Source organism: Contarinia nasturtii, unplaced genomic scaffold (assembly GCF_009176525.2).
Source record: "Contarinia nasturtii isolate CC-2019 unplaced genomic scaffold, AAFC_CNas_1.1 Cnas_scaffold_187, whole genome shotgun sequence".
Taxonomy (NCBI): Eukaryota; Metazoa; Arthropoda; class Insecta; order Diptera; family Cecidomyiidae; genus Contarinia; species Contarinia nasturtii.
Genome location: NW_022197544.1, coordinates 7864902 through 7883425, shown reverse-complemented (window position 1 = coordinate 7883425; position 18524 = coordinate 7864902). Strand labels below are relative to the sequence as shown.

The 18524-nt window shown below is 34.8% G+C and overlaps 2 protein-coding genes across 4 annotated transcripts in view; one reads left to right on the top strand and one right to left on the bottom strand.

The window, feature by feature from the left end:
• The first annotated feature begins 2568 nt into the window (after positions 1 to 2568).
• LOC116352317 (paired box protein Pax-6-like) overlaps positions 2569 to 18524 on the top strand; it is a 28647-nt gene continuing 12691 nt past the window's right edge. For all 3 annotated transcript variants that reach the window (XM_031784822.1, XM_031784821.1, XM_031784823.1), the window contains exon 1: positions 2569 to 4087. In XM_031784822.1, coding sequence (XP_031640682.1) covers positions 3949 to 4087 — 139 coding nt within the window. In that variant the 5' untranslated portion in view covers positions 2569 to 3948. The remainder of the gene's footprint in view (positions 4088 to 18524) is intronic.
• Positions 10081 to 13571, bottom strand: LOC116352316. The gene is made up of 6 exons (XM_031784819.1): positions 13367 to 13571; positions 13083 to 13272; positions 12893 to 12984; positions 11470 to 12785; positions 10571 to 11400; positions 10081 to 10326 (listed from the first exon to the last, which is right to left on the bottom strand). The coding sequence occupies exons 4-6, from the start codon at positions 12766 to 12768 to the stop codon at positions 10320 to 10322; spliced, it is 2136 nt and encodes a 711-aa protein (XP_031640679.1). The 5' UTR covers positions 12769 to 12785; positions 12893 to 12984; positions 13083 to 13272; positions 13367 to 13571; the 3' UTR covers positions 10081 to 10319.

Sequence of the window (18524 nt, the reverse complement as noted above, 5' to 3'; positions counted from 1 at the left end):
GTGTGTGTGTGTGTGTGTGTGTGTGTGTGTGTGTGTGTGTGTGTGTGAGTGCTCGGACGCGGTTTTTTATGATACTTTACTCATTAGAATTTATTCAAACAACGCAAGCACGTACATAACGAACTAGTTATTTGCCCATAAATCGGAACAAATGTGAAAGAAACATAAATTGTCGACGAGCTCAGTGGTAAAACGTTCGCTTCATAAGCAACTACACCAAACACAAATGTTAATCAACGAAGCGAACGAACGAATTTACAAGCCATAGAAAGCACACACACACCAAATACTCACAATAACACAAATTCACGCAAAAAAACAACAACACAACAAACATTGAAACAGGAAAAAGCTCAACGCCAAACAAAAAAACAAATCGAGTAAGTGGTAAGAAATAATGAAAGAATAAATTATATCATGTACACATAGAATGCGAAGGCCAATGATTCGCAAGCAACACACAACATTTCTCGTTTGGCTGACAATAAGAAAAGCGATCGTGAGGTGATTGAGAGAAAGAGAGCGGGAGAGAGAGAGAGGTAAGGCGTCATGTAATAAATAGAAACAATAGTGGAATTTCAAAATTTAGCACACTCCCACATTTTGATATGGAGAAAATTGAAATCACATTCTTTTCTTTACCGACAAAACGCGAAATTCCAGCCCAAAGAAAGAAAGAAACAAACGTTTTCAGTACAATAAGAGATGAAATTCATCGTTTAAATCGTACAGATACCCAATTTTTTCGTTAAATTAACAAAATATAGCGTGATTTTCGTTCTTAATAGCGCAATTTAGTTCCCACCAAATAGGAAAAACATCCCTTAGTGATATAATTGGTTATGTTGGAATTAATTGTCGGCGAATGGAATTTTCTTTCGAAATTAAATGAGAAGCTCCCTTTTTCGACAATTTTTTTTTATCGTCACTCGTTAAAACTATGCTTCGGACGATATCAAACGCCGAAGGACAATCACATGAATTTTCAATCGTTAACAATAATCAATTCAAATGTAAATTAAAAACGTTTATGCTATAAAAACGTGGTAAGATATCGAAACACCTTCAAGAATGCTTGTCAATCAATCATTCGAAAATGAAGTGATGAATAAAGTGGAAAATGTCTGAGCGAATTAATGAAGAAAAAAAAACGAATCAAACGAAGAACCATTTTAGAATTAAACGTTTGAAAGTGCATTTTATAAAAAGATGGGGGGCATTTTTTTTCTTCTTCTTCATAATTGACAATTGAAAAATAATTGGCGCGCCAGAATATAGAGCGCATGGTGGAAAAAAAGATGAATTAAAAGTTAAGTACTTTTTAATTTGATTCAGTCGATTAAAATTCATTTGATTGGTGGTGTCATTTTCTTTTTCTGACATTGACACAATCCATTTTTGAACATTTTTATTTGTACATAATTGAATTGTTCAAAAAAAATTATCATTTTCTTATGTTTTACCGTCAGTTTAAAAATTCAATCAATTTTCACTGGTTGAATTGATACTCAAAATGATGGCCTGGTTCGGTGCAATTTGAAAAATATACCGAACACTTGGTATTGCAGAGGGCTGTATTGAATGTTGTATGTGAGATGCTTGCGAAAAATAAATAGGTATGGAATAATTCAGAGCAAAATCGTGTCCACCAGCAGCCAAACACAGTTTGACCGTGTGCAATGAATAGAAAACAACAACAACAAAAAAATAACATGAAACTAGATTCACATCCACACATAGATATTTATCTAAACGCTTGCACGAAATGGATAGATTTGAAGAATTGGTTGCAAAACTGAAAGAAAAAAACACGAAAATACCTCACTGACCAAGAATCAGAAAGAGAGAATAAGCACAATAATAATAATAAAAAAAACAGTTTATACACAATCAGACGATTTGATTGAAGCCGACTTTGTGCATGTGGTTGCGTTTTTGGTGTGAAATAAATTGAGAAAAAAGGCGCACAATTCCATCTAAAAATAACAAAACGATTGAAAAAAAAACACACACGAGAAAAGCACAAACGCACACACACATATGGACAATCCCACAAACGGGCCCAACACATACACGCAGCCCAAGAAAAAGCAAATGGAATGAATAATGACCGAGACAAGAGAGAGAGAGAGAGAGAGAGAGAGAGAGAGTGAGAGGGAGAAAGAGATAGATACCAGATATCAAATAACCATTGAAAAGTAACGACAACAAGCGCGTCGAACCAACGTATTGACACCATACGCGTACGCTTGTATATGCGATGCACAGTATTTGTTCATAGATCGCGAATGAGAAAAGAACATACGAAAGAAAGAAACAGACAGCCAGACCAGAGCAACACAATGACGCTGAACACAATCGAAACCAGGTGGATGGACAGAGACGGTGAATAAATGCACGCTAGAAAAGAAAAGAAGAACTGAAAGAAATATATGAAGAGAGAAGACAGAAGAATAAAGAAGTAAAAAAAACAACACAACACACCAATTTAAGGGGTATGCTCACGAGTGCTTGATTTTGCTCAAACCTTCTTGCTTCTGGTTTCCTTCCTTAGTCGTGCGATGTTACTGTAACCGTTTACATCGGTATCGAATAACAGCGGCTTCGTATCAATCGAATTAATACAATTTAAACGAGTTCGAAACAGCCGCTCTTGCCGTTTGGTGCGTTTTTTTTTAATCAATTGTGTTTAGTAACTATTTCAAACACTTTGAATCATCCAAAGCATTAGATTGAATACAAAAAAATCGAGTCCAACAAAAAGAGAAAAAAATCATTTTTGATTCGAAAAACCTCATCGTATCGATATTTTTAGTTTTTTTTTCTCGTTCGCATCAAAAAATACACTTGCCGTGATTGATCTTTTTGCGCAGACACTGGACTCTTTTTTTTCTATATATTTTATCATAACGAGTCTTTTCTCCGAGTATTTCTGCGCAACGTCTGGATGAAAAAAAAAATCAGTAGTTGATTCTCTTTAGAAGAATAAAAAAAGACAAAATAAAGTGCCGAAATAGTGATAATTGTGATTATATCTTCGCGATCACAAGTGTTGTGCAAGTGAAAAACTTTAACTTAGTGCGAACAAACTGACTCAAAGATGATTTTAAAAGGGATCATCATGAACATTTAAAGGAAGGTTCTATACGCGAACGTTATAAATGCTCTTGTTTAATTTCAACTTGAATAAAAAAATAAAATAAATAAAACGAATTGGTTTTGAATCAAAAGTGAAAGCCTGAATAGAACCATCCAAAGACCGATTTAATAATTTTTTATGTGATTTAGATAGACTCGATGCGAGAGATTCTTGTGATATACGAAGTGATTGTGTTCCTAATGTTTTAAGCGACAGGGATTATGCAGCAAGATCAGTTGAAGATAGAAAGAGATAGAGAGAGAGAGAGCAAGAAAACAAAAAAGATAATAAAACTGTTTTGATGCTAAACTTATAAGAATCCAAACTAAACTCACAAAAAAATATATAAGAAAACGAACTCTAATACAAGATTTACAATTAAGATAACAGACATCACATCATTTTCAAGTGACGAACAGAACAATAAAAACTAAAAAGAAATACTTGTGTATATTAACTCATCTTAAAAGACAAAAATTTGAAGTACAAAATAGCCAATAAAATAGACCTTTAATAATCCATAAATAAAGACCAGTTGATTTGATTAAGTTAAGTCTATAGCCCAAAAACACACACAAACTCACACACAATTTAAGTTGATGCCGTTTGAAACTAGATAATAAAATCGACAAAACAAAAGAAAGATTGACTGAAAAAAGACAAAAACCGAACCCGTCGTAAAGGCTAAATCCAAATATTCATTCTCAATCTCGCTCACACAAGTATACACACACAAAAAAAAATCCGAAATTAAAAACAGAAACATTTGACGACACAGACACACGGTTTGCATCGCAAGTGGTCATATAATGTTGATTGGATCAAATTTGAATAGTGATTTTGGACCATTGCCAAGTGCCCCTTGGAATATGGAACCACCGAGATTACCACTCGCCACTGGCGGCGGCTCATTGCCACAATCAACCAACATACAATTGTCACCAACCGGTAAGCAAAAAAAACCACTCAAAAACCTACTTTAGCACAACATGCATGCAAAATAAGAATAAATCCATGACAATAGTCAGCCAGAGGAAAAACAATAATAAGAAGAAGCGAAAAAAAAATCAAGCGAAGAATGTTAAGTTAAGTTTTTGAATTTTGCCCGCGGCTTAGAAACCACCAAGAGACAGCTTTTTTGTTTCTCTCTGCATATTGCATGCTGTATATAAAAAATGTGTAGTTATTTCTCTTTTTTTCTGAAGTAGAATTTAAATTTGAGTGTCACTTGAATAATATAATTTAATTACATTTGAGTCCAGATTTTATTCCTTTTAAACAATTTTCATTGTTCGTTCCGTTGTTATTTCTTCGTACAAATTAAATAAATGAAAATATCACGTTGAACCAGCAATCATTTTCGTGCCCGTAGAACGCCACTTTGGCAAATCGTTGTGAGTAGTTTAGCTTTTTTTTTTTTTAAAAAAACGAACGCAGGTTCATTATTCGCTGCCAAATCAATATTTTAAACCATTTTCCGTCCAATGCAGATTGCTTGTTTAACCCATGACATTATTTTTTCACGTTTTGACGCTCCAATTTTCAATCAAAAAATACACATATGTCCTTAATTTGCTCACATTTTTTCTTTATTCGAAAATGCCCATCAGTGTGCATTTATATATTTTAAATGAATGCGAAAATTACACTTAACGATCATTGTGCATAAATAGCAGCAAAATATGTATTGATACAATGCATAATTAATTGCAATAAAATCGCTTCCATTTTCAATTTTATTTGACCGTTGCTAGACGACTTTATAGAAGAAGAAAAATGGTTTGGTCCGACTTATCACTCTATTCGTCTTGACATTTCGTGGAATTTTATTAAATAGTCATCGCGTCGTTGGTTTTTTTTCCACACATTTTAAATGTGTAATATAAACTTGTTGGTGGGTTTGAAATTGTTTTGCGTCATATTTTTTTGCGCCAACCATTTAGAAAATTTTCGAAGCCTTTTTCGCGCGTATTTGTCGTAAGCATACCGTTTGAGTGTCTAAATAAGCACAGCGTGAAAACAAAAAGGTTTGATTTTCCTGAGAGATTCTGAAGTTGTTGTTTTTTTTTATTCTGCACATTTTGTCCCTCTTTCAGTTCCAATCGCACACACACACACCCACACACACAAACAACATATTTCACACAACAATTCATAATTGTTTATTTAAACTGATGTCTATTTTCCTATTGGGTGTTTTATAATGACAACACACATTTTTCATATATGAACCATACATAATTTATGACACTTTCAATGTTTTGCCAAACAAAATCGATTGATTATTTTCCACGTTTTAGCCACGAAATCAAGGGGAATGTCACAAAAAACGTACTAGAATTATATCATTCGGAATAGGTCGAAATAGGTTGGAATAGTTTGGAATTAGTGGTAATGTAAATGTCAAAAAAAACGCCGATATGGTGACAGAAACATTTCAATATTCTTGTGAATATACTTTTTGTTGTAAATGTTTAATACATTTATTTAAATTATACAAAAAAATATATTCACAAAAATATTGAAATGTTTCGGTGCCGATGACTGAATTAAAAACCTAATGTTACAGTACAGTGTATTTGTTGACATTTACGTTGCTTCAAACTATTTCAACCTATTACGACCTGTTCCGAATTATATAATTCTAGTACGTTCTTTGTGACATTCCCCTTGCACGAAATTCTTGAATTTTCAATACTTTGATTGATAAATTACTTGTTTGCAATTTCTGAAGCAAGCATATTAACTGATTTATTCATCGAAATCAATTAAAAAACCATGACATGTGTGTATACATAGACACAAGCTCAATTGTGATGGTCTCAATCAGGCTGCTATTAAGAATGTTAACAATTTGATTAACATATGAATGGAATTGCTCATGTTTGTTGGACAAAAACGTTTTCCGGTTTTTTTTCTTCAAATGAAAATGGAGGAGCTATCGATTATCCCAATATAAAAAGTTCATTAATTGAGACAATATCAATTTTCTTGCCACATATACAAAGAACACTTCCGCGTGAAATGAACGCAAATGTATACAAAATATACAATAGATGCCATTCATTGAGTTTGAAACAATTGGGGAGTCTGAATTTAGACATACAAATTACTAAAATAGAAGTCACTTGAATCTGTATTCAACTAATCGCGAAATTCGTCAAACCTACGAATTTATACGGCAAATTCAATTGTATGCAAGTTCAAATGCAGCAATATGTCATTTTATAAATGTAAGGCAGATAATCTTGTCTCTTTGAAAATTTTGAAAATTTAAATATTTTACATGTTTAACATGCCTATTAACTACGTGTTGAAGTCATACCGACGGCTTAAATGGTACCACATTCGTTTTTATTCAAATTGAAATCAATTACTTCACAAAAATGGTTGGTTTCTTAAAGTGTAAAATAAATTTGTTGACCGTTCAAATCGTAAATAATTTATCGGATCTGTCATATATGCCATTGGTAAACGATATGAAAGACGAAAAAAATTCGGTGATAGATAAAGGATTGATGAAAATGGTTTGCTGTTATTTTCACGTAAAAATTTTATGATGCGCCCATTGTAAGCGACGAAAACACAAACGTAGTTTGATGTACAAAAGAGGTGTTATTCGAAAACAAATTTTGTCAACTAGAAGAACAAAAAATATGGTTGATTTGGTCTTGGCCTAGCAATTATACAATTAAAAAAGAAAATTTCTACTGAATGTCGTGATGGGCGCGCGATTTTGATGTGCCCCAAAGAACATTGACAATATAAACAATAATCTAAAGAAACAAAAAAAATATCATCATATTTTTCGGGGAAAAAAAACTTGAAATCGAATAAATAATCACGCACATGAATCGAATCAAACTCAAAAGAGACAATTTTTCGGAATTTCAAATATAGCTCGCACTCCATCCATTGATATTATGATAAAAAGGTCATATATGCACGATTGCCGATTTATTTCAATAAATGCTCATGTTCATTGGAAATCGATTTTCTACAAAACACAAAATCAAATTGAATTACATACACACACACACTCTTGGGAACAAACAGCAGCGAAAAAGGCTGCATTAGGATGGTGGTCTATGTCCATCGTTTGTCCGTGGCTTAGCTTTGAAACGCAAACTTTTTTTAATTGTAACCGAACCATACATAAGTATCAAGAAAAGAAAAAAACTTCTTGAATACATTAAAACGTGTAACGAAATGATAATGGGAAATCATTTTAAAATTTAAATCGCAACTAATTTGTTTCACGTTTTTCTTTTATTATTCTTTGAAATCGTTTCTTTTCTGATTCGTGCTTTTGTTTCGATTAGACGAAGAGTATTTCTCGAGTGTGTATTTTTTTGGCCGTTGTGAGAGTTCGTTCGTATTTTTTTTCATTCCCAAGTATTTTTCTGGTGCGAGCTCGAACACAGTTCAATCAATCAAATCGGCGTGTCCTCTACGCTTGTTTAGTGTATAATATTACAGCTAAACATTGTTTAAACACATTTTCATCCACGCACTGTGTGCGCACACACACACACACACATTTTACAGCGTACAGAACCCATTCCACATTGGGAGAAAAATCAATTTTTGACTCTTTTATTCCCCATTTGATTGCATTGTGTAATGGCCATATAGTTATTTTTATTCATTGAAAGCAAGAGAGAGAGAGATGTGAACAGTGAACACTCTTTCAGTCAATTAATCAATAGGCGCTTAAAATTGGTATTGTTGGTGTCTTTTTTTATTGTACAAAAGCGCTGATTTTTATTTTGTTCATGAATAGATTATAGTAGTGTGTGTGTGTGTTCGTGTATGAAAATTGAAAATCGTTTAACCAATAAGTAGTTTTTCTTGTGTCTGAATTATTTCGACTCGCCCGTCAGTCAATGCGATAATTGTTTTCGGTTGGCCGTTTTATAGTCACCTTTTTTTCGATCTTTTCTTTTAAATCGTGCTAGTTGTCATAGTCACACAGTTTAGGCCACCATTATTTTGCTTAGCATAAACCGTTTCGTCCACGCACATTCTCTATGTCTGCGCTGAATATACAGCGAGACTCATTGGCTACGAGTAACAATAAAACTAATTATCGGCGCAGCGCTTTCAAATGCAACAACTTAAAGATGAGAACAAAAAAAAACAATACAACAACGAAGAAAGAACGAGACAAACGATAAAGCTCAGGGGTCATTTTCAAAGTGACAGAAAACGACGGATGTATGGGAGCGAAGAAAAGTCAAACTGAAAAATATTACTGTTTAATGTAATTAGTCGATTTGCGACGGACCGAACAAAATAATCGTGCAAGCACGATACCCAAACACGTCATTCGATTGTCCATATCGAATTTTCGATAACAAAACGAGACTACACAAAATGACCACATTGTTTAAGCATTTGACAATCAGTTTGATTTTAAACAATAAAACAATGCCACTATTTCAAGCCAACAAATGTTTTTTGTATGACCCAAAGATGTCATCGTTTTTTTTATGAGTCTCCGAATATGAATACGATTAATTATATGACATATTTCGTTGTATCGATTCGACATAATTGCAAGATAAAATATGACACACATCTGTCAATGATGACAGACTGCCATCGTCCGATGATGGAAAATCCACTACACACATTCTGTATGCGACACACAGATAGAGAGAGACAGAGAGAGAAAAAAAAATTAGGCTCAAAGCACAAGTAAAGCTTACAATGATCGCACAAACTGTGTAATTTGGACAAATATTGCGGAACTTGAACATTTTCGAAATTACGAAAGTTCATACGAAACATGGTTGACGGTGGTAATTTTGGGATTTGTTTCACGATTAAATGCCGTTTCACACTGTAACACATTTTTTGCAAAATTATTGTCATGTGGAACGCATCGATACTCGGTGGCCGTCTGTGCGATGTTGTTGCATCGTACACATTCACAAATGTGCGCGCGCGAGCAAAAAAAAAGAAAAATTATGAGTAAAAATTAGAGGAAAACCTATTGAGTTCGCACAAAACGATTAGTGTAAATAATTCTCTTATTTAGCACATTGGCTTTAATTTTTTTCCTTTTCCTTCTCAATCCAGTATAAGCGCGCTGTAGTTACAGAGTTTATACGTTGTGCGAATAACTTCAACGACACTGTCTGAAATGCATTCATTTCTCGACTCGTGTGTGTGTATTTTTCTATATATTTCAAATATAATCAATATTGTAAAGCGACTACTGAAACAGGAAACCTATAATCAATTTTGCACATGCACACGCTTAAAACGGTCATAGAAAGAAAAGAAAACGGTGCAATAAGCGAGAGAAGGAGAGAAAAACCTACGGCTAATGATATTTGTTTCGCTTTTGTACGATTCTTAAAAATGCATTGCTTTGCGTTTGTCTCCCTCGGTGAAGCTTTTTGTTTTTTCATTATTTCTCTATACATGTTGTATGTGTTGTCGTTGCCGTTGCTGTTGCAGCGATTAAATTTCACAAAAATATTTGCTCTCTACTTGTACATACATACAGAAGCAACGTACGAAACACAGAAAATGACAATGGTGCAAAGAGATACACACTGAGAAAGAGAGCAAACGAATGAAAACACTAAAGAAAAAGCACGTGTATATTTAGTCGAGGTGTGATGAATGCGTATGAAAGCAAGTGATTATCGAATATTGAGGATGAAAAATGTTTCGTTTTTTGTTGTTATTGTTGTTGCTGCTGCTGCTGCTGCTGGTGCTGCTATCGACAGTATGTATGTTTTTTTTTTCCCCAACTGGCCTCTGTTTCTTCTCGTCTTTTTCTAACCCAATAAACAATTGTTGGGGCAAATTCATCCATTATCGGGCATATGTTGACGGTCAATTTTGTGGCCGGATTTGTGTGTAGTTTCAGTCATTTTCAACGTCACCAGTGGAAGAAAAAGTTAGCTAAAATCTATAGAGCCATATTTCTATCGGCGAAAATGGATTTTTTTCGAATGTTATTTAACTGAGCGCCACATCCAAATTAAATTCATTTTTAACATTTGATAAAATAATACTTACCTACAGATAAATCTGTACTGAACTGTGTACAATTACACATTTAGACAATGTGTACTATACACAATCACCAAAGCCACAAAATACAAGCTTTGCTACTAACTACCAGAGTTATTATATTTTTTCTTTTTGATTTCGACGCTGCTTAATCATTGATCTGGAACAACGTTTGCATTGGCTCTTCTGCGTGCTGGTTGTCCTCTACGCAATGGTGGTCTTGGAGGTGCTGGTGCTCTGACATACGAGTTGTGCATTTCCAAATTGAATATGTAACAAAGACCTGTAATTAATAAGAGGCAATTTAATTTATTGGAAAATATATCAAATAAATTACAGTGTTTACCTTTGTACATGATGCATCTAGCCGCAACAATGTCTCGATGCCAAACGGTGCAAAATCGTTTTTGATGTTGCTGTTGTTGTTGTTGTTCCGGATATTTATCAGCGTCGCCTCCCATTTGAATTGCATTCACAGGGTTTAGTAGCCAGTTTTTCAGAAAGTACATTTTCTTTGACTCTAATCGCCCTGGTTGAAATTCTGCTGGTTGATTTGCTGGATCCATGATGCCTCTTGCGATCAATTTCTTCACGCAGCTATCTTTCTTTTTGCGTCGTTGACTCTTCTTCGTCACAATTAGCCGTGGTAGTGAGATATACGGTTCTATTTCTTGTGGTATTGGTGCATCGCGAGTACAGTTACGGCACACTTTGAATCGATATTTTTGTGTTTGAATCGGGAATTTCTTCTGGCAATTCGCACAGTGTTGAGATGTGAAATCTTCATTCACTTTGTGTACATCTGAATGGCCAAGTTTTTTAACGCTGCATTGAAGATGCCGTGTACCTGGGCATCGTTTTCCCTTTTTTATGCCAATTGGTGAATTGGGTGCCATATCCACTGCTCCGATGTTTATAAGCGATGGCTCATTCTTTGTTATTACTTTCGCCAGCCAATCTTTCTCACCTTGTGACCCGATGTATTTGTCAAACGAAAGTCGTGCATAACGTCGCCGAGCATATGCAGCCACTGCATCTTTCACCATGGTTAATCGATGCCTGACGTAATTTCTCCATCGGATTCCTCGCGGTGATGGTATCGATGGATAGCTTTCACGGTCCAATTGCTCTCGTTGCGTGAATCTGGCAGTCATACGCTTTCCCATTTTGTCTCTGACTTTTTGTCCGGCACCCCAATGATATGACTTCGAAGATATCTTGAAATTTTCCTTTAACAAAAAAATTTAAAAATGAGCATTGATTTTTGTAGAAAACATTTTATTTAAATATAAACTCACCTCAGTGCGATCTTCAATATTCCGACGAATTCCGGCTAAGTATGTTTTCATACCGGGATCAATTGCGACGATGTATTTATACTCATTGTTTTCGAGTTTTTGCTTGATTCTTTGTCGATGCAGCTCCGTATTCTCGATCTCAGGCTTTGGTGTTCTGTACAATACCGACGCGGAAACGCTATCGCAGACTATCATATGATGAAACTGTTGGTTCGGTTTCTTGATCTCGTTGATTTTGTCCATGTTGAACAAAATGGCCCATGCTTCATCTTCGTTCTCCTTGTAATAGTTACGGCTATACATATTATGCCCTCCATGATCATTGTTAAATATCTTCGGCACAACTTTCCATTGGGCCAGCAGGCTCATCAAATCATCTTGATCGAATTTAATGTGTTTCAACTTCGAGTCACATATCGGTATGACGGTGAAATTTCTTATTTTTGGTGGCAATGGCTTGGAAGGTTTGCAATAAAAAAGCGGATGGCGTTGGTGTCGTAGCCATAATTGCACAAGATCGTGATGCTCTTCCAAAAATATACTTATTTCACGTTGAATGAAGATGAAAAACCACAACGATTCAAACCACTTTTTCTCGATGTATTCAATCATTGACAAACGTTCGCGAAATGATGGTAAACAGCGTACGGCGACTTGTTCATACAACTCATTCATTTTGTTCGTTCGGTGTTGATCGCCTCCGGTACAATCTTGATTGAACATAAGATTGTTCTTTGCATTTCTTATGTCAATGCCATCAAATTTTATGAGCCGATTAGGGTCTTCGTTCAATTTATAGCGAATCATTTGCAAGAAGTTCTCCAATATATTATCTAAATGCGTTGTCAAATTTGTCGTAACATTTGACAAATATTGTTGATTCAAGTATTCAAATGCGTTGCCCATTTGGTACCTACTTGGCCATTCAAATTGATCATCGGCAATCATTTCAAGGAATCCACGTGGTATTTTCGGTTGTTTTGGATTTTCCAAATTTTCTCGTGATACGGCGGCGAAACACTCACGTATAACATTTTTTCCATCACTGTCAATGAAATATTGCCGATCATCGTTATCTGCTGCAAGGTTGACAACATATAAAAACAATGTCGAACCTAGGTAGCATATTACTGTACCATTGTAGCATTTATGGAAAAAATGCTCTGTTAGCGCTTCCGAATATTCAGACTTGAATACCGAAGGCGCTGACAGTTTTATCGATCGCAACTCTTCATTGTCGTTCAATTTTGCCGTATTTTTCTTAAAGGCTGAATTTATTTTTGCACGTCTCCTCTTCATTTTAATGAAAATTAAATCTGTTCAGAAAAAAAACACGAAAAAATTGTCAAATTCGTGACACACAGTCCATTGATCACTTCAAAAAAAAAAAATCAAGAAAAATGGTTCGTTTTTGAGTACTTACCAACAACACTGTCACATTCACTGCAAAATGACAAAAAGCGCGTTCGAAAATGTTGTATTCACGATGCAATGGTCGACAATTGGAACACAAGGCTAGCGAGAGAGATTAAATAATTGCATAAATTTAATTAAAACACTTTTTCATTTGAAAAATATATATACAAATATAGAGCGGTCAAAGAGACGCTTACTGCTGTGAAATTCTTTACTAAACTGTGGAATCACCTCAAAAATGCACCCGAATTTATAGGGAATTATTGTTGAATCGACAAAAGTAAACGTTTATTAAAAATGGCCGATGATCAAAATCGAAATGTAAATCACCGTATGAAAATATTATTTGTAAAATAGCATAACAGCACTCTTGGTTTGAAGCACAATCTTGAAAATGAACAGAAACTGTTTTTCAAACGTTTTGATATGATGAAAATGAGATTTTATTTGTGTTGTCGAAGAAAACGATTTATTTAGTCACTTTCATTTCACCATCAGAATATATTGTGTTCTGATTTACAAAACAACTCCTTCTGAAATGTTACGATTGAAACTAATCAACACAATGCACCGTACACATTTGAAGTAACAAGCAAAATGAACGTCGGCGAGAAATGTCAAATTATAAACAAAGAGAGATGTGTGATTTTCGGTTGAAATTTGAATTTTGCTGACACAAGCAAATTAAGAAAAATCTGACTGAATACACAGAGTGATACATAATGTATATGTAGACAGAAATGCATATGAATAATCAATACGTTGTATCAAATGCTGTTATTGCTTACGAAGCATACTGTTAATCAACGAACACACATAGCTATCACACGGAGTCTGTCGAAACGTTTTATGTAAACACAATCGAAAAGAGAAATGTTTATGTATGCGATGCGATTATTGTTTATAAAAATGCTTTAAACTTCAACTCCGACATCAAGTCTCACACCAGTAAATAAAACAAATGGAAATATTCTATTGAAATATATTACTCTTTTGCATACAATTTTCTTTCAAAAATTACCACTAAACTGGGCCAAAACATTACATTTTTCAACGTTAAAATGAATAAAAAAACATTACATTTTTGTTTGTTGGGAAGTTTATTGTTTCCTCTGCATGTTTCGTCACTTTTGCGTCTTTCTTACCTCGTTCTGAATTCCAAAAAATCAAAATTTAATTACATGATACGTGAGATGTGTACACAACCGGCGAATCGAACTTAGAACACTGTGTCAAAGAACAAAACAAATGAACAAGTGTTAAAGTGTGTTTTTTTTCTTGTTATTGTTGTTTGTCTCTCTTTTTCACATTCTCACTTTTACCATATCTCTCGTTTTATTATTGCTTGTATCACCAGAGGTGAGAGGACATTGTGCATATTGATTGCCTTTAAAGTCTAAAATAGCATCCAAAATGTAGCAACAACACAACACATTGTGGTCGGTATGGAAAATAACGTCATATTGAGAGTGTTAAGTTATGCGGATGCCATCGGCTGATGCTGTTGTTGCCTGCCGATGATGATGCATAGAGAACAACCGCAACCAAGTGCCATTTAATGCGCGAGAGAATCACGCACACACACTAACCGCATAGGACATATACGCTGAATTCAAAATGAATAAGAGCAGAGCAGAGAATATGTAAGCGCATGAGCGCAAATGATGACGGCAAACATTATAAAACAACGACTTTGTACACCACGAGAACAAATAATCGATCATTCTTTGCTAATGACCGCATTTTTTGCTACCGTTCGTTCGTTGAGTTCCTGATTTTTCCCTCTCATTTTGGTTGCGGTCTTGGGCAACCGATACGGTGAACTGGATAGAGTGTCTTTCGATTGAAAGGCCGATTTTATATTGTATTGCTCAATATATAGTATCGTAGAGCCGCGAAATGAATCTAGATTGCCCTTTCTCTCTCTCTCTCTCTCTCTCTCTCTCTCTTCCTCTTCTTTTCATCATTCAATTGTATTTTATTCGCTGTTGCTACTACTACTGTTGCTTTGCATCTGATGTCGATGTGTTCATTCTATGGCCGGATGGATTAGGCTCGGGCTTGCCACTAGAAATGTTCTAGTAGAAAATCTTGCATTTGATCGCATAATTCATTTCGAACGAAAAACCAAGTCGTGGATTTGTATAAATGCAAACAATACGATCGTCTTCTTCTTTTCCGATCAGAATACAAAAAAAAGGAGTAAATCTTTTTTTTCTTTCGAATTTCTCGTTCGCTAACTGGTGACAGAGCGAAACGATAATGTGGTAGGATATATATATTTTTTCTCAATTCATATACACACAGGCAATTGAAAGAGTTTTAAAGTGAAGGCGCGTGTGCGCGCTACCAACCGTATTCGCGTCGACTGTGCTCATGGTCATTAACGCCTTTGCCGATGCATCAAATTCACATAACACGTAGAAACCACACATAGCTACACAGCACAAACACACAAAGCATAACACGTTTGCAAAATTGCATATTTAGACATTTATCACATTCTTTAAATACGTACGTATTTATTTATTTAGTTATTTATTTCGTTTGATTCGTTCGTTGGTTCGATGTGTGCTTTTTTTCGTTCTTTTTTTCGCTCAAATTTCTTGGTGCATTGGTTGCTCGATTGTGCGTATCGATGATCGCCACTCTTGCCCGTTTCTCTACCTGCAATCTTTTGCACGGCTATAGCAACAATTCAATATAGGTATGTGCGTGTGTGTGTGTGTGTGTGATGAACTACAACAATAACGCAGAATTTATGTACCAAATAAATCGATATGCCTTCGCATGATACATAATTGAATTCGAGCAAAGATGCACGGAATGAGTTGCATGCAATAACAATATACACAAAAAAGGAGCACAGACAATTTATTACCTAAAACCGCTTCTGTCTCTTGCAAATTTCTGCAAACAATTTTCAAACATTCTCGCGTCGCATGGAATGCGTTTGATTTTTGTTTTGTTGTTTTGCTGCTGCTGCTACTACTACGTTTTGAGTATCACCGTTGTTGTTGGTCAAATCTGAAAAAGTGCGATGCGTTGGACGATGAACACAAATTAAACATTTTAAACATATTTTTCCGAATGAATATGCTGATGCTGATCAAGTGCAAAAAGTGTCGATGTTGCGACAATGAAACAACAACAATGATTTAAAAAGAAATTGTGTGTACGCTTCCAAATTCGCTTCAATTTGAAAATGACAGCAAAAGCGGAGAAGAGAATCCGTTTTTGGTGATTAAATCTTGTTTCTTTTGAACGGATTCACATTTAAAAATGTGCGATCACGTAAATTTCGTCAACTCACTAAAACCGATCGTTTTTATGTTGATATTTTCTTTCTCTCCCCCCCGCGCACATCTCTCTCTCTATCAGTTTTGCTTTGAACCGATCGGTGAAGCGACGCGATGCTGAATAGTCTTTTGTTATTAAATAATGTGCTCCCCTTGCGAGATGCACCTGTTTTTGTCGATGTATTCGTTTGCACACTTACTCTGACTGGTTTAATTAGGATCAGAGACCAATTTGAAATGCCTAATCATTGTATAAAATAATAAAGTCATAAAACTGCAAATCCGGTTTTGTGCGCGCACAATGATACATTTTAACGTCACTTGAAGAACAGAAAACAAAGATAGATTCAAATACTAAATCAGTGCATGTTTTCTGTGCAACTTTACGGCGAGAGAATAACAAAAATATATCGAAATTCCAATATCAAAAAATAAATACAATTACATCATGGTAATTTGCAAATGAACTTCAATCGGTATTTCGAATTAGCTGCTTCGATGAACAAAAAGAAAATAGTTTGTCGTAGTTAACATGTTTGTATTTAATTGAAACAAGTGCAAAACATCATCATTTATTAAACTCCACACAAAAAAATATAATTTATGTTAATTAATTGTTTGGTATTTAGCTTCTTGTTCATGCACCCATCGAATTTATCTTTGAATTATTCCGCGTTTATCAAGACATTTTCTTGTTTGCATTACAACGCACCAAAGACCCGCACATCGTTGTCGGTCGAATGTTTATCGAATTAATAAACACGTTAATGAATTAATATTAATAAACATGACAAAATTTATGTAATGTGTCATCGTACACAAAAAAAAAACAAATTGTCGCAAGCACGACTTTAACTAAACAAAAAAAAAACAGTGCGGAAGAGAATTGAACAAATACAAAAAAGTGTGTGCAAAAAAATTGCCGGAGAAGCGTAACATCACCGGAAGAAAATTTAAATTGCAAAATAATTTTGCCGACTGTGTATGCGATGAGCTTTAAACTAAAAAATATATATGTAATAATAGAATGCGTTTAACGAAAATTACGCAATTTAACGAAAAAAAATACATGCGATAGCCGGTTGAATGGCAAAGTGACATAAAACAACTCGACTCATCATTCATACTTTAGATTGGTAGTGCATGGTCGCTAGTGTGAGTGTGTTTGGGTGTTATTTTTGTGCTTCGCTTCGTTCACTGTTGAATGCGCCAATGCTGTCAATGCTTAATAATGATTTGATGTAATGGCTTGCAAATGTACCAATAAATGATGACTTATCGCCGACCAAATATATATATTATATATATAAAATTTGAAAGAGGAGGGAGCCTATGTAATACAACCAACTTTTCATTCAACAACAACAAAAACGACAATTGTTCATTTCAAATTATGTGCGTTGACACATACACCGAACACGAACGACAACGTGTAATTATTTCTGGACATTATTATGATCGGTCAAAGTAAATGGCATCCACACGTTGATCGTGTTGCATTTTACACATCTGATGATCATTCTCTCAAATATGTAATATGTCTTTTCGACGCTTTCGGTGAACGTGATTTCATTTGTTTTATTATTTTACTCAATTTTTTTCTCTCTCTATCTTTTGCTCTTTCGCACTCCCTGTAACTTTACAATCGTATTTATGCCGTGGAAAATACGTTTTGAATTGAACTAAAAATTGAAACAGTCAGCATTATTCTTCAGGGCACACCCTGTATGTGCGAACATTAAAAGCACCGATGAACAGTAGCTATATACGTGCACGCCACACATACGTTTTTATTTTTTATTATTATTTTTGTGTTCACAATTTTGCGCGCATGTATATTTTCCATTGATTAACTTCTTATTTTAGAGTGCGATCGCATTTCAGTAGTAGTTATGACGATTGTAATCGTCAGATGCAAAGGGAACAGCAAAACTAGCAGCAAACAGCACTCATTTATGACTTGTTTTAAAATGTTTTGGCATTCATTTAATATATTATGATGACACTTACCACTTGTGATAAGCATCAAATTGCACGACAGACGAAGTACACTTCACGTGTGCCTGACTCTTTTGTTGTTGTACATTGTTTATTTAATTTTTTTTATCTGAAATTGCAATTAAATGGATTCAATGAAAGCGCAATCATTATTCAACCTTCGTGTCAGTTTTACATCAAACACATTTTGTCTAAAGTTACAAATTATTGTTTGTGCGCGATCAAATAATATGGTATGGTATCGGTATTATTGGGTAACCAAATCTGAGCATCAAAACTATATCATATGTTGAAATGTGTGTGTGTGTGTGTGTGTGTGTGTGTGTGTGTGTGTGTGTGTGT